Genomic DNA, 17,242 nt, shown 5'->3' with positions numbered 1-17,242 from the left:
ATTCCCAGGTGGTTGCTATTAGGGAGCCGTCCTAGTGTCTGCTACAGGAAGGGAACCCATCATACACACCAACCCTGTCAGTGGAGGTGGAACTTTCAGGGCAGTCTTTTAAAAAATTCTTTTTGTTTGATACTTTCCACATAGTCAAAGGTATATTCATCTATTACGGAAGAAACACTTGTGAAATCACTGCTAGAAAACAGTTTCCTAGTCAAGGTGCCAAGCCCTGAAACGTGCTATTGGTATGCCCTTCAGGCTCTGAAATGTTTACATTATTCTGTCAATCCTGAAGCAGGTGGCTAGGAAACTCAGCTGACTTCTGGGGGCTCATACATATTCATAAGGAGAATGGAGATCGGACTTGAGTCCCCAGGGCATGCTGGGAAATGGTCCAGAGCTCCCAGTTACTAGGCAGAGTTCCCAGAAGCTGCTGCTCTCTGTCTCCTGGCTTCCTCATCCCTTAGATGCTTGCACAGAGCCCTTCTAGATCCAGAGAAGGAGACACCAGCTAACTTGCGTCATAACCTGATTTTCCAGAAGAACTCTCGGCTGTCTTGGGCCCATGCTGCCGAAGAAAGTACTTCCTGTTTCCCAGGGGGAAGAACCTTAGTGCATAGTTGTTTTTCAAAGGGTGGTTTGCTGGCTGGCAGAATTAGTGTCATGGGGGGTGGGGTGGGGAGGATTGCTTCTTAAGATGCATTTTCAGGCCCACTTCACACCTACTAGATAAATGGGTAAATATTTCTGTGGCAGAGTCCCAGAATGTTCATTTTAGAAGTTGGTGGGTGATTTTTGTGTACAATGAACTTGCAGAACCAAGTTCAATTACAGGAAAATTAACAACATAGACACATTCTTGAAACTATATCCAGTCTCAAGCACCTGCTCCCACCAGCATGAAGATCTTGCAGTTCTACCCACCTTCTCTTCTCCCTGCTAGGACTTTGAAAGCACTGTTTCTGTCTGCTATGACCTGTCAGGCTTTCCTTATCCTTCGAGGCTTGGCTTTGATCTCACATGTTGTAACAAGCCTTTCAAGAACTCTGGGTAAGGTACCCCTACTCTGGCGCCCACTACCTCCTGTGATCACCAATCAGAGCCCCTAGAGAGCTACAGTATTGTTGCCTGAGGAGGTGCCTGTCTATCCTCTTAAACTGAACCAGCTGCTCAAAGGCTGGGCTGACATTTTTTCATGGGCATGTCTGGCACCTAGCATATATAGTGCCCAGTAGGCACTATATAAATATTGAATAAAGGGAAGGATTATCTATTATAATTTGTGCTTTTTTGTGCTTATTAAAAAAAAAAAACCTTGCTTACCCCATGGTCACAAAGATATTCTTCTATGTTTTCTTCTAGAAGTCTTATTGTTTCACTTTTTACATTTCAGTCTGTGACCCATCTTGAATTAATATTTCTGTATGATCTGAGGTTGGGGTAAAGGGCTTTTTGTTTCTTTGCCACACTTTGGCATGTGGGATCTTAGTTCCCCAAGCAGGGGTTGAACCAGGGATTCCACCGTGCAGTGGACACACAGAGTCCCAACACTGGACTGCCAGCGAAGTCCCACAGGTTTTGTTGTTGTTGTTGTTTTTAAGGTATATCCTGTTGCTCCATTTACTGAGGAGCGGGGACTTCACTCTTCCGTTGAACTGGACTTGGGCCTTTGTCATAAATCCTACTTATCTATTTGTCTGTCTTAGGCCAACACCACACTGTCTTAACGACTGTGACTTTATGGTTATGTCTTGAAATCTCATCATGTAAGTACTCCTACTCTCTTCCTCTTTTTTGAGATTTATTTTGGCTATTATAGGTCATTTGCATATAGATTTTAGAATCAGTCTGTGAGTTTTAATCTCCTATCTTTTATGCTTTATCTTCACCAGAGACCTGCCCACACAGCAGCACTACTTCCTAGAAGCTCCTTTTTTCTGAATCCAAGACTGCCTCTTTGGCATCGAGCAGCCATTTGCAGCTGACAAGGCTCTTCCCAGAAGTTCAGCAACCCACAGGCTGCATGGATGAAGTTCAGACTCAGAACACAGATTCCAGTCAGCTCCGCAGATTCCCTATTTGTGGCCTCCAGCATTGACCTGCCCTTGAAAGGATCCTGCAGACTGTTCCATGACTAGACAGAAATGCATATGGAAATTTAATATACGATAAAGATGGCATTGTATGCTTTGTGAAAAAGATGGATCATTCAATAAATAGGGTTTGGAGCAACAGGAAAAGATAAAACTGGAACCCTACCTCATTATTCATGCTGAGTAAAATTCCAAACAGGTCAAAGATGCAAATGTTAAAAACAAAACCATAAGATTACTAGAATTCCTAAAGCAATTGAAAAATAATACAGCAGTGGGGAAAAGACTGCCAAAAACAAAATACTTCTTCATGGCACACCACCCCCTCCCCATATCCCCAAAGTTAAAAGGAAAACAAAAGGCCTTCCCTGGTGGCTCAGTGGTAAAGAATCCTCCTGCCAATGCAAGATACATAGGTTCTATCCCTGGTATGGGAAGATCCCACATGTTGTCGGGCAACTAAACCCCCTATGCCACAACTATTGAGCCCATGCTTTAGAGCCCTGGAGCTGCAACTACTGAACCCATGTGCTGAAGCCCACACACCCTAGAGTCCATGCTCCATGGGAGAAGCCACTGCAATGAGAAGATCATGCACAGCAACTAGAAAGTAACCCCTCGGTCACCACAACTAGATGAAATCTCGCGAGCAACAAAGACCCAGCACAGCCAAAAGTAAATACATTTTAAAATATTATTTAAAAAGAAATAAAATTATTTTTAAAAATATGAAAACATAGAAGGAAGGATACTGGCCAATAGCAGAATGCTGGTTATCTCTGAAGAGCCAGGGAGATGGGGAGATGAAGAAATGTACCTACAATATCAAGTCTATGCTTGTTAAACATAACATTTGTTAGACCTGTGTGATATGTATACATGATTATTATTCTATCTTTAGATTTTGAAACATTTCATTATTTTTAAAGTTAGGAAACATAGTTTATAGAGGAATATTATTAAGAGGATGTAAGTGTTCTAAACTTAAACTATATTAATGGCTGCACAACTTGGTAAAATGTAGTAAAACAACATTGAATTGTGTCCTCGAAATGAGGGAATTTTATGACGTGTAACTAACTCCTCAATAAAAAGTTGAGTATAAATATTACAGAGATATAAGGAATTCCCTGGAGGTTCAGTGGTTAGGGCTCACTGCCTTCACTACGGGGGCCCTGGTTCAATCCCTGTTCGGGGAACTAAGATCCCACAAGCCTTGTGGGCAAAAAAGAGGGAAAAATAAAAGTTTACAAAGATAACTGGGCTGCATGTGGGCTCTTACTTACACAATGAGGGATTGAACTCACATCTCCTGGAAATTGGGAATGCACAATCTTCATCACTGGACCACCAGGCAATGTCCTCTGTTTTATTTTTTAAAGAACAGTTAGAATGAGACCTATCCCTTCTAATTTGAAAGAGGCCTGGGCAATTTAGCATTCATATGCCACCTGGTGGACAGAATTGGAAGTGCTAGAGTGAACAAAGGCTGCCCCGCTGGGACCGAAAGCTGAAAGGGGCCCTGAGATCCATTCTCTCTTTCTGTGTTGGGAAAAATGAGGCCCAGGAGTGTATCTTGAATTATTGGCCAAAACAAGACCATAACTAGGGTAACCATAACCCTAGTTACCCCCAAAACAAGACCATAACCCTAGTTACCCCCTAGTTACTTTACTCTTGGTTCTGTGTTTTTCTGCCTTGATCTCTGTCTACCTTTAATTCTGTGCCTACTTGGTGCTTTTGTCCTTCTTTATACTAAGCATTGCAGGAAGTTCCCAGATGTTACTCGTGTGCCACAACTACGGAGCCAGTGAGCCGCAGTTACTTAAGCCCATGCACCTAGAGCTTGTGCTCCACAAGAGAAGTCACTGCGATGAGAAGCCCTCGCATTGCAGCTTGAGAGTGGCTCCCACTTCCCACAACCAGAGGATGACCTAGCACAGCGACGAAGACCCAGTGCAGCCAAAAAAAAAAAAAAAAAAAATACATTTTTAAAAGGTCAAGAAATCCATGGAAAATATGAACTGTGTCACTGTTCTGTTTATTCTGTGGAGGATAAGGATTAGGCATTGAATCAAGGTGGAAAAGAAAAGCAAAAGGAAATTAGAAGTTATCCAGTGGAGATACCCATAACCACTATATCCAAGTGATGCAGAGCCCTGCCCTGTGTCCCCCGCTACCAACACGATGCACTGGCATGCCTCATGGCTCTTGAGCAAGAGGGTTTCCTACCAGATCAAATCTGCCACCAAATAGGACAAGAATGAAGGGCTTAGCCCCCTCTTCTAAGTCAATATAATGGAAACCACCATTGAATGAACATCTGTTGTATACCAAGTATTTTCCCATAACATCAGCTCTAAGGTACAGAGAGAAGGATAGGCTCTTGGCTCCTTTGGGGGACATCTCGTCTGTTACCTGAAATGATTCAGGCCAAAGGGTGTGAAAGTTGCCGCTCAGGGAGCAGGTAAGGACAGGCCTAGAGCCAGGTGACTGCTTCAGTCTTAGGCTTTTGAGGACAAGGAGTGAGAAAAAGAAAAGAAAAAGGCTAATTCATCCTGCTTGTATGTCAAACAGGCTTTCAGGATGGAGGGAGACATAGTCTACCCAGCATGGTAACTTAAGGATCTACAGGCCTCTCTTAGGTGGGTCCATAAGACTCCAGCCCTGCCAAGTTCAGGTAGCAGGGTGCTGAGCATCAGCATTGCTCTTGGGCCAGGTCAACAAAGGAATCTAAGAACATAGCTGAGGAACCACAGTCCTGGTCAGGAGCCGCCTATGTGCCCCTTTGAAGGTGCCGCACTTTTCCATTCTGGGAAGTTCTTGAAACTCGGGTAACACCAGCTCTCCCATTTGTGTTATAGATGAACCCCAGGTCTCCTCCCTTCTCTCCCCTTTCCAAGTCCAAGTCCAGCCCAGTCCTATGTGGCCGTAGCACCTAAGAGCAAGCCTGGGATCAGCTTACTGGAGGCTCCTGACCTTCATTCCTGTTGGTTAGCATGATTTTGGAAGCGTGGCATTCTCCCTGGGATAGGGTTTAGCAAATAAATATGCAGAACCCCTGTGCACCTGAAGCTAATCCAATGTTGTAAATCAAGTACATCTCAATTTAAAAATCCAGGTCACCTGGTTAAATGTAAATTTCAGATAAACAGTGAGTATCATTTTAGTGTAAGTATGCCCCAAATATTGTACCATATTTGACCTGACAACTCTACCCTGGAGGTTTCTGTTTATTCATTTATCCTGAGAGTATTCCAGAATAGGGATTGGCAAATGTTTTCTGTAAAGGTTCAGATAGTAAATATTTTAACCTTCTGGGCCACAAGGTCTCTGTTGCAACTACTCAATTCTGCTGTTGTAGCACAAAAGCAACCACAGACAAATGAATAGTTGTGTTCAATAAAATTTTACTTATGGACACTGACCTTTGAACTTTATATAACTTTCACATTGTGAAATATTATTCTTCTTTTGATTATTTTTTCCCAACCATTTAAAAATGTGAAAATCATTCTTGGCTCACAAACTGTACAAAAACAGTAGTAAGGTAAATTTGGCCTAAGGGTCATAATTTGCCCACTTCTGACCTAAAACAGGATGAAACTTTTGTCTGAATCCAAATCACAAGAGGATTTGTAAAGACACAAATTGCCGACCCTACTCCCAGAGCATTTGATCCAGTATGTCTGGGGCAGTGCCTAATAAGGTTTGTAAGTTCCCAGGTGATGCTCAAACCCGTGTCCTCTGGAGTGGAACGGCCAGGGAGGTCCCCATCTAGCATATTTTAAAATCTCCTCAGCTTTAGGAACTATTTTCTATGAGGATCACAGATCATATCTTCATTTGAGGGACTCCCTCTCCCCAACCATTCCCATTCTCAATAAGAATTTTTCTGTGTAATTGCTTCTGGAATTTTCTCTTTCAGCTAGAACTCAGGACAGAATTGGGATGGGAGTTTCTAGTGCATTTGGTTTTTAAGAAGTAGTCATCCCCCCCACCAAGTGCATTTAGGGGCTTTCCCGGTGGTCCAGAGGTTAAGACTATGCTTTTACTGCAGGGGGTTCGATCCCTCGTTGGAAAAATAAAATCCCATGTACTGCAGGGTGCGGCCAAAAATTTTAAAAAACAAACAATAAAAGCATTCTAAAATCTTTTATTTTGGAATAATTTTAGACTTCAGAGAGGGTGAAAAGAGGATTAAGTTTTCATATACCCCTCAACCAGTTAACATCTTACATTATCATGGTGCATTCATCAAAATGAGAAACCAACATTAGCACAATACTATTAGCTGAACTCTAGACTTTATTTGTGGAGAAGGAAATGGCAACTCACTCCAGTGTTCTTGCCTGGAGAATCCCAGGGACGGGGGAGCCTGGCGTGCTGCCGTCAATGGGGTTGCACAGAGTTGGACACGACTGACGTGACTTAGCAGCAGCAAGACTTTATTTGAATTTCAGCTTTTTCCCCTGATGCCCTTTGTCTGTTCCAGGATCCCAAGGAAGATATCACATTATGTTTGGTCCTCGTGTCTCCTTAGGCATTGCTGGTCTGTAACAGCTTCTCAATGTTGCCTTATTTTTCATGACCTTGACAGTCCTGAAGCCAACCGTTCAGGCATTTTGTAGAATGTCACTCAGTGCGATTTGTTTGATGTTTTCTTTGTAACTAGTCTGAGTTTATGGGTCTTCCAGAAAAAACTACTACAGAAGGGAAGTTCCTTTTTCATCACCTCAAACTAGTAATGTTAACTTTGATCTCTAGGGTGCTTCTTAACAGGCTGAGCACCGAGGAAGGGGTGAAGGGACCTCGAGCTTTTCTGGCACGTTTCTCCTTGTCGCTCAGCACCCCTCTTCCCCTACTGTCCCCGGGGTCACCCTCCCACAAGAGTTCCCGGTTCCTCAGCAGTGAATCAAAGACAAGTCTAACTGGTCCTTCAGCACAGAGGAGAAACATGATGAGCAGGAGCAGCCGAGCCCAATCTTTAACCAAGTTTCTTCACTCCCCGCCTCCCCTCGCTTTCCTCGCTCTCCACTAAGCGACTCGGAAGCGATGTTAATAGTAACGGCCGCTTCTAACAGCTAGGCCGACTCCACCAGCAGAAGGGAGGAAAATGAGACACTGAAGTGACACACCTGGGGGGGAGGGGGCGGGGAGGTGCGTCGGGGATGCGGTTTGGGTGTCTGTGTTTTCCGCGCCGGCGCGTTCTGTCGCAACTCCGCGACCATCGCGATAGAAGAGCGAGATCGGCGCTGGCCCTTTAACAGCCCCTTCCCGGGGGCCTGCCCCGCGCGTGCGCACTGCGGTTCTGCGCTTGTCATCATGGCGACGCGGGGCCATGTGCAGGACCCTAACGATAGGCGCCTCCGACCCATTTACGGTGAGTGCCTGGGGCCAGTCTGGTCGCCAGCCGAATGCGCCGAGGGCTTCCGAAGCCGGGACGAAGGCCCGGGAGGGGCGCTGAGGGGCCAGGAGCCGAGCCGGCGGGCACAGGGGGCGGGCCGCGCGGGCCTCTAGGCCGCAGCCACGGGCCTCGCGTAAGCGCCGGCCTGGCTTTCCCGAGCTCTGAGTTGGTAGCGGCGCGTCCACGGTGGCCGCAGGTCGGCAGAGCCGGCCTGACAGGCAGGCCCTGTGAGACACTACTCTCGCCGGGACCTGCGCTACCCGCAGGCTGCGTTGTCTGTCCGCAGGTGGAAGCTGGCTCCGGCATGAGGGTGGGACACCCCTGCGTGAGGAAAAATTCCTCACTGAAGACTTTTTACTTGTGGGAGCGGGGCCTAAAGTGTTGTCTGACTAACTGCTTGGCGCTCAGGGAGAAACAGAGGTCCTGGGAGGGGAAGGGGCTGACGCAAGGTCAACCCGTATCGAGTGAGGAGCAGGCCCGGATTTGAGGCTCCCAATACAGAGCCCTTTGGTGGAGGAACAGCTGCTCTGGGCACACGTGGGAAGCGGGGGCGGCGGGGCGGGGGGGTCTTGGGCCCAAAATAGCGGTGAAGCGACCGCAATAGCTGGTGTCGGGGGGCATTCAGGGAGCGCTCTTCCTTCTTGTAGCTTCTCTGGTTTTTCCTTTGCAGTCTGCCTTCCGCGTGCTAAGTGGATCCCCTTTCAGAACGCTTACCTCAACGCTCAGGCTTTAAGACCTTGATGGCATTCTGCTCTTCCAGTTGCGAAAAATCACGTATTTGAGTAAGGGAGAAAAACCTCTTCAGTAATCGAGACGTTCTGTAATTGGAAAGTGGTCCCGTTTGTGTTTCCTTTCCCCTTAGATGCTTGTGTGGTCTTGGTCTAGTTCATAGTGAGGAAGGCTTCAAGGTCAGTGGTTTTTGCAAAAGGAGGCCTCGTGTTTATAGGGTAGATGTTACTTAAATGGAGGCTTCTCCTCAAGGCCGAGGTGATTTAACTTTTTTGGATGGGGGTAACTTTATGTTTCTGGTACAACTGGTAGTGCTTTTTGTACTTTGTATGATGTTTTGCTCTCAAGTCTTGTTTGATTCTAGCAATAGCCTTGTTGATGACAATAATAATAATTATTATTATTAACAGCAATAGTAATAATGTGGATAGTCTGCTAATTATGTCAGTCACTCTCCTTCGCCTTTTATATTTATTATTATTTGATCTTCACATTTTCTTCTGGCGTGGGTGGGTTTTCCCAATCCCCTTCTCCCTTCCCCTCCCGCTCTTCTTTCCACAGATGAGGAAACTGGGGCTTTATTGATGTGTAATTTGTCTAAGGTCACTCACCTAACATGAAACTGGAACCTTAACCTCTGTGGACTGTCCCAGACTTACTCCTTTAACCACTGTGTTAGAAATCACCTTAGTTTGAGCTGAAGACACTGACTTGCCAAAGGTCACATAGGTGGAGAGTGGTAGATTTCCATTTTCCCAGGGCTGTAAAGTCTTGTGTCCTCCAGTATACATTTTAAAGGGCAGAGATGAAGTATACAAGGGTGACTTGAGTATACTAGGGTGAATCCAGAGTTCACAGTTGGTAGCTCATTACTGCTTTATAGCAGCTGCTTGCAGACTTTTTTTTTTTAATTGTAGTGGTTTCTGCCATACATTTTTTTTTTGAAGATTGAATATTTAAAAAAAAATTGGATTTCTAAAAATTGTTCTTGAGGACCAAAGAAAATGTCTTTGGTGCCCCGTAAGTCACTTAGAATTAATACTGTTTTGAACTATCCAATAGGAAAACTAGTCCCTTTCACATTGTTAAACATCATGCTATTTTAACCAGATACATAGGTCATATTGTTAAAACTGAAGCCAAAATTATGTAGCTTTTCTTATAGTTACTTGGGAAGAAGATTAGAAGATACTTTCTTTAGGAGTTCAAAGGCAATTAATATACACTGGCAGAATTAGGGAAAGGACTGCCCTTGACGTCAGCACTTCTGACTTTTGACCTCTGGACCTTGGGACAGCCTCTGCCTTTGTGTTTAAATACCTTAGTACCCCTAAACCGCTGTTGTCCCTTGAATTTGTTTCATTAGCTGACAGATGAATGAGCTGCTGCTTGGTGCTGCTTACCCACCAGCCCAAAGTTCAGCAACACTCAGCGTAGGTTGAGTGCTTGTTTGTGTGCTAACTGTCCTTAGGTAGGTAAGATTATTGTGAGCATAGTAGTAAACTAAGGCCAGAGATTAACTTGCTCAGGGTTGTAGCTAGTAAATTGTAGAGCTGGAATTTGAATGTGGTCATTCTCACTGGTCATGTATGGATGTGAGAGTTGGACTATAAAGAAAGCTGAGCGCTGAAGAATTGATGCTTTTGAACTGTGGTGTTGGAGAAGACTCTTGAGAGTCCCTTGGACTGCAGGGAGATCCAACCAGTCCATCCTAAAGGAGATCAGTCCTGGGTGTTCATTGGAAGGACTGATGTTGAAGCTGAAACTCCAATACTTTGGCCACCTAATGTGAAGAACTGACTCATTTGAGATAGTGTGTTTTTTTTTAGGACCTCAGTTCCCTGACCAGGTATTGAACCCAAGCCCCCTGCACTAGAAGTACAGAGTCTTAACCACTGGACCACCAGGGAAGTCCCTGAACTGACTCATTTGAAAAGACCCTGATGCTGGGAAAGATTGAGGGCAGGAGAAGGGGACGACAGAGGATGAGATGGTTGGATGGCATCACCGACTTGATGGACATGGGTTTGGGTGGACTCCGGGAGTTGGTGATGGACAGGGAGGCCTGGCGTGCTGTGATTCATGGGGTCGCAAAGAGTCGGACATGACTGAGCGACTGAACTGAACTGAATTCTCACTGGAGAGCTCAGCCCTTACTGAGTTTGGATTCTGCAGCCTCACTGTCTTTTGTGCAGCATTATTTATATTACCAAGGTTTAGGATTTTACAGCTGTTAGAAACTTTGCCTATGACCTCAGCTTTTGCCAATGCTGTTGAGGGTAGAAGCAGAAAGAGTGATTAATTGTGAAATTATGGTAGGTTGAAATTCTGTTTTTGATGTCTCCGTATGTAATAGCTAGTTGTTTAGTCAAATGTCTTTAGAGTGCGTCTCTTTACTCATAAATTACTAAGTTTGGGTATTGCATTTTTGGTTTTTGAAAACCATCTTGAGTTTCTCAGAACGCCTACTTTATTGTTTTCTCCTTTCACTAAAATTATTCTCTTGTACTTTGTGGTTCTGAACAGATTTTGCATTCCCATGTGACTGGGTGAGCTCTAGTGCTTTCTTCTGCCATTATTATTTTTAAATGTTTTTGGTAGTTAGTAAGTGTGTAGAGTTGGAAGTGACGGTCAGTTATGGCACTTAATAAATTTTTATAGGATGCAGGAATTGTAAAATAAAAATAGAGAAGTTTCAGAGAAAAAATATCTCCGTAGTCTTTAGAATACACACACATATACTTTTATGGCACAAGATCCTTTCTAATCTTTGTTACTGACTTACGGTCTTTTTTTTTTTTGGTATACTTATTTTAAACATTTTATTGGGGTGTAGTTGAGTTACAATGTTGTGTTTGTTTCAAGTGCTCAGCAGGGTGACTCAGTTATACACATATTCATTCTTTTTTAGACTCTTCTCATAGAATGTCACAGAATATTGAGTAGCATTCTCTGTGCTACACAGTAGTCCTTATTGGTTACTGACTTGCAGTCTTGCTCTAGCCTGAATCATGTGTAACTGATTTCCTAGCTGTGTTTCCTGAATGATAATCACTTCTTTGGTGCTTTAGGACATTTCTCTTCCATGTGTGGCCAAACTCCAGGTAATTATTTTGCTATAGTTCATTATTAAAACTTCCCAAGTCTTCACATGATTGTTCTATATATTCTGAACCTTCTGTTGGGTGGTGTTAGCTCAGTGAATCTTGTCCTCTTTTGCCCCAGGAGTGACAGGGTGTCTTGGTGAGTGAATATTATCTTTTCTTTCTGTAGAAAAGTCACTTGGCACAACCTGTAGTCTTCTGTTCTGAAATCATGACCTCTTAAAAAGCTCTTAGACGTTGAGATTCTAAAAACATTTTAAGCTTAGAAAGACGTGTTAATGCACAGAAAAGTCCTAGAAGAATGCAGAGTAGAGGGTGGTGGGTGCGTAGGGCAAGAAGACGAGACTGGTAATTCTTTTCTGTTATACCTATATGAATCACTTTTTTTTTTCACTATGACTGTATTATTTTTATTATTTAAAAATTAACTGAAAAGACTTTTAAAAGTCCAGTTTGATTATGGGAAGCCATCACTAATCATTGTTCCTTGAATATCCTGTTGTGGTCACTTTGTATGTATGTATCTTTTTCTCCCGCATTGTAAAAGGATAACTCTGAATACCGTGTGGGAAATAGGTCTAAAAGGGACAGATGCAGGATGGAAGGCCATCAGTTTTCAAGGCATTATTCGTTTTTAAGTTCAACCATTCATTTTTAAGTTCAACCTCACCACCCCCCATCTTGCACATTAGGTATTTAACAAAGGCTTGTTGATTAAAAGATTGTTTCGCCTACAATTTGTGTTCTTGGTAAAAGCAAGACTTCTGTTCTCAAACATTTAGAGTTTTTAAGCAAAGAACATTGTAATTTGAAAGTGTATCTGTCTTGTATTCGGTCTTTTTCTAAATTTGGAGCAATATCTTGACTGGTCTCTGAAACCCTTGTAGGAAGTGAAAACAGTGCAGGTGATTTCAGCTGCTCTGGAAGGTTTAAAAGTATTTGCAAGGACACCTAATTTAAAGACTTTCCTTTTTATTTGTGAGATTGATCCCTTTTCTATTGTCAGTATTCCTAAGTATGATTGGACTTATGATTCTTCTTTTTTTAAAAATTTTATTTATTTATTTATTTGGCTGTACCAGGTCTTAGCTGCAGCATGCGGGATCTTCAGTGTGAAGTCTTAGTTGTGGCACATGGGATCTGGTTCCCTGAGCAGGGATCGAACCCAGAGCCCCTGCATTGGGAGCTCGGAGTCTTAGCCACTGGGCCACCAGGGAAGTCCCTGATTCTTTGGTCTTATGTGGGTCCCAGGGCCTCTCTACAGGGCCAGTAGACAGTAGGCCTGTCTGTGTCAGGGCCTACTGCTGTCTGTCTGCACCTGCAGGGAAGAGGAGCTTCTGTTGGCCGTATTACCCAGGAATGGGGCTAGCTCATTCGTTCAGCAGATTTTGATAGTCTCTTACCAGTGGTTTAACCCAGTGTTTCCCAAATTTCTATCATTCTTTTATCCAATCTGATGATTTTAGCTATATTATAGTATCATCTGTACTATTATTTACTTAATATTTTTCACTAAGTTGACTGTTAAATTTATTTAAAAGTAATCTATATTATTGGGTTTCCCTGGTGGCTCAGTGGTAAAGCATCCGCCTGCTAGTTCTAGTGACACAGGTTTGATCCCTGGGTCAGGAAGATCCCCTGGAGAAGGAAATGGCAACCCACTCCAGTATTCTTGCCTGGGAAATCCCGTGGACAGAGGAGCCTGACAGACTACAGTCCATGGGGTTACAAAAGAGTTGGACACGACTTAGCGATAGGGCTTCCCTGATAGCTCAGTTGGTAAAGAATACGCCTGCAATGCAGGAAAGCCTGGTTCCATTCCTGGGTCGGGAAGATCCCCTGGAGAAGGGAAAGGCTACCCACTCCAGTTTCTGGCCCGAAGAGTTCATGGACTGTATAGTCCATGGTGTTGTAAAGAGTTGGACATGACTGAGTGACTTTAATTTTACTTCACTTAGTGACTAAACAACAACAAATCTTTATTATTACCGTTAGTGGAAAATCTGTCACTTGCCCTGAGAAAACAAACCATAAGAATAAGTACATACAATGAGAATAAAACAATGTTATTAAAGTCTTACATTTTTTGTTGTTGAACCAGTGGCACGTAGGGTCTTAGTCCCCTAGCCAGAAACTGAACCTGTGCGCCCTGCAGTGGAAGCCGAGTCTTCACCACTGGCCTGCCAGGGAAGTCCCGTAACTAGTTTCTGATAGTTGTGGAACTCTCAATCTGAGACCTGTTACTTCTCTGTTTGAAAAAAATGGGGGGGGATTAGCAAATATTAAAGAAGTGACAGGCTAATACAAAATTGAGACTATCTCCTTAATATAAAGGAAATATTGGAAGTCAGCTTTCTCACTGTGTTATCTAGGACTGCCTGCAGAGATCGCCTAAAAGCAGAGTGGTTGGGGTGATGACTGTGCTCTGAAGAGCACTGCTTTAACTGACACTTTACCATCTTATTTCCTATGCCTGATTTGTGGATGGCTGACTGACTTACTCTTATTAAGGGAGCCATACCAGTCCTCGTGGTCAAGCCACAATTACCCTTGAGTAAGCTTTTAAAAAGACTTAAAAAAAATAGACTTAGGATATCATTTTTCTTGGCTTGTTTTCACCAAGTGCTACATAATTTATATTACAAAGTCAGTGATGTAAAATAGAAATAAACATTTTCCAAAGACTCAGCAATCAATTAATCAGTAGGCTTCCAGGAAGGGGCAGCCTGACAGCAGGCTGAATGTGGTGAGGTGTCTTAGTTAAAATTCTTTTGGGTGCAAGGAGCAGAAACTCTTTGACACAAGCTCAAGTAGAGGGAGGTTGTTTATAAACCGTTGTGGGAGCCTCGGGCAAGAATGCAATGTTCTAGAGCCTGATGGAAACTGGAAGGCTGTCAAGATCTGAAGCTTCTCTCTCAAATGCTTGTCTCTGCTGCTCTTATCTGTTTGTGTCTATTCTTTTCTCTGCTAGGCTCTTCAGACCTTTTTGTTGTTTTTTAATGTGCTTACGCATCACTTCCACAGGGCCCAAATGTTGGCTGAAGATAGAGTAGGGAGAGGTTGTTTGCTTAATCAGCACTGCCCCCTCTGCCCCCCATCTATTTTTTGATAAAGATAACTGACATTATTCTTTTATAAATGTTATATGAATGAAGAGCCAAGAGATAGCTCCCTTTTTCACTCCCCATTAACCAACTTGCATCTCCCAAGGCTCCTTCCAGATGGAAATTCTGGACCTGTCCCTGATAATCTCAAACTGGAAATATTTATTGCTTTCCAAATGGAGTTCTACATAGCTTTCTGACACTAGGTTTCAGCATTGCAGTTATAGACTTCCAGGTTTACCCAGCTTGGGTCAAATGTCCACTCCATTGGGCTTCAGTTATGTGATCTAGACATGCTCATCCAATTCTACCCCTTCATCAGAGTCTGTGGAAACCACTCCTAGAGAAGAGGGCAAGGGTGCAGCATGTATTAATATATCAGAGCCTTGTCAACAACAGAGAGGAAAAGTTAAGTGTCCTTGTAGCCCTAACCTCTGGTCTGATCCATTTACGGGGAGATCCTCAGAGCTGGGGTTTCACCAAAGATACCTACTCTTTGAGAAAGCTTCAAGATGTGGTCTATGAACCTGGAGTCTTACAGGACTGAGTCAGACATAACTTAGAACTCACTCTGCATGAGACCACCGCCAGGTTATTAGAGAGAGAAGATTTCATTTATTGAACTGAAATGTCTCTCAGATATTCTATAAGGACAAATGGTGGCCTGTCGGCTGAACTAGGAATTTAAGAAAACTGGTATTAGCTATTCAGGCCAAGATTTTGTGTGCTTTTAGATTTCTGTGATTTTGTTCTACCTGAGTTTTAAGTCTTTGATCTTTTTTAGATTGTGATTCCTCCAGAGTAAGTTTTCTTAATCGTTGTACCTAGCTTTACTGGTGTTCATTGGTATTAAGTGCATTGAAGAAAGACTAGAGATGAAACTCATGTGTTCATGTGGTTGTTTTTTAAAAGCTGAGGCAAAGTATTCATTGGAGAAAAATTGAAGCCATCAGGTAAAATGATGGTGTGTTTCTGTTATTTGGCCTTGAGCCACCAGACCGTAGATGAGTTTGAGTTGTCTTTGCCTCCTGTCTCCCTGTTGCTAACTTGGGACCTTGAGGAGCAAAGAGGGACCAGTTGTAGTAGTAGATTGTGGACTAGCTTGTGTTCAGCCATCTTTCTGTATTCTGAATCAGCAGCTACCACCCTGTTTCCCATTTATAACACTTCTTACTTTCCTTTCCAAGAAATGAATCTTTGCTTTTATTAGATAAATATTTTTCAAGTTAATCAGCTTTATTTTTCTAGAGCGGTTTTTCCTGTTCACCCACACACCCCCCTCTTCTCCCGGCAGTTTCCCATGTCACTGACATTTGCACTGGTGTGGTGCATTTGCTATAGTTGCTGAGCCAATGTAATATGTTATTGTTAACTCCCTAGTTTACTACTTTACATTAGAGTTCATTCTGTATGTTGCACATTCTGTGGGTTTTGACAAATGAATAATTGACACATACCATCATTATAGCATCATATAGTTTCACTGCACTAAAAAATCCCCTGCTCTCCAACTATTCATCCTTCCCTCAGCTCCTGGCATCCACTGACTGTTCCACTGTACCTATAATTTTTGCCTTTCTCAGACTGCTATATGCTTGGAATGATATAGTATGTAACTTTGTCATATTGCCTTCATTCTCTTGGCAGTGTGCATTTAAGAGTCCTCTGTTTTTTTCCTTTGACGTGCTAGCTCATTTGTTTTTATCAGTGAATAGTATTTCATTGTATGGATGGGTGTACCACAGTTTTTTATCCATTTGCCTACCGAAGGACACTTTGGTTCCTTCCAAGTTGTGGCAATTACATACAAAGCTGCTGTAAACATTTATGTGCAGATTTTTGTGTGAAAGTACACATCTCATTTGGGTAGATAACAAGGAGCAGGATCATATGGTTAGCGTATGTTTAGTTTTTTAAGAAACAGCCTGTCTTCCAAGGTGGCAGTGCCATTTTTGCATTCCCACCAGCAGTGAATAAGAGTTGCTTTTGTTCCCTGTCCTCACCAGCATTTGGTCCATAGATTAATTTGAGTTGTTCCTGTTTTGTCTGTTCCCATGCTGATTTGGGACCTCGATGAGCCAAGAGGGACCTGGTAGTAGTGGTAGGTTGTAGACTGGTCAGCGTTTAGTCATCTTCCTATATATAGAATTAACATCTACCACTGTTGCCCGTTTAACACACTTCTCATTTTCTTTTAGATCCTCTCATTTGGAAATTAATCTTTGCTTTTATTCTACTTTTGAATGATAATTGATTGCTTTTCTTCCTTAATAAAATTTTATAGCAGGTCTCCATATTCCTTGTGTTTTGGAATGGATTCATAGATTAGGGAACTTAGAAGTCAGTTTTTCTTCAAAGTCAGTGCTAGTTTCTGTTTCAACTAATGTATATGAAAGAACTGTTTTTCGTACATCCTTGTCTACTCCTAATATTGCTGGATTTAATTTGCCACCACTGTTACTATCTTTTTTTTCCCCCCAGCAAATTATTCTTAACTCTGTGGCATAGTAAGTACACATTACACATTTTATTGAGGGAACGTGGTCCATTTGGTAGATTTGAAGTTTGAGTATAATAAACTGTTTTTTAGATATTTTAATTTTTGTGTGACTAAACCCATTTGTTTCACATAGGTAAAAATATTAGTGTCATCTCTCATCTCTTGAATCTTCATTAAAGACTAGTATAACTGGGTTATATTGCCTTTGGATGAGAAATGACTATAACAAAATATAAGATTGGGTTCTGGACCATCCTGGCTATTTAGAGTTCATATCGGGCGTGGTATTTTTAAATACCAAATTAGAA

The 17,242-nt window shown here is 42.7% G+C and overlaps 1 protein-coding gene across 1 annotated transcript in view; it reads left to right on the top strand.

Annotated features, from left to right (window-relative positions):
• The first annotated feature begins 7,397 nt into the window (after positions 1 to 7,397).
• NAA25 (N-alpha-acetyltransferase 25, NatB auxiliary subunit) overlaps positions 7,398 to 17,242 on the top strand; it is a 62,689-nt gene continuing 52,844 nt past the window's right edge. Inside the window, exon 1 of the mRNA XM_065904200.1 lies at positions 7,398 to 7,473. Coding sequence (XP_065760272.1) covers positions 7,416 to 7,473 — 58 coding nt within the window. The 5' untranslated portion in view covers positions 7,398 to 7,415. The remainder of the gene's footprint in view (positions 7,474 to 17,242) is intronic.

Source organism: Muntiacus reevesi, chromosome 13 (assembly GCF_963930625.1).
Source record: "Muntiacus reevesi chromosome 13, mMunRee1.1, whole genome shotgun sequence".
NCBI lineage: Eukaryota > Metazoa > Chordata > Mammalia > Artiodactyla > Cervidae > Muntiacus > Muntiacus reevesi.
The sequence above is the reverse complement of the archived record's forward strand: the minus strand, read 5'-3'. Positions and strand labels throughout refer to the sequence as shown.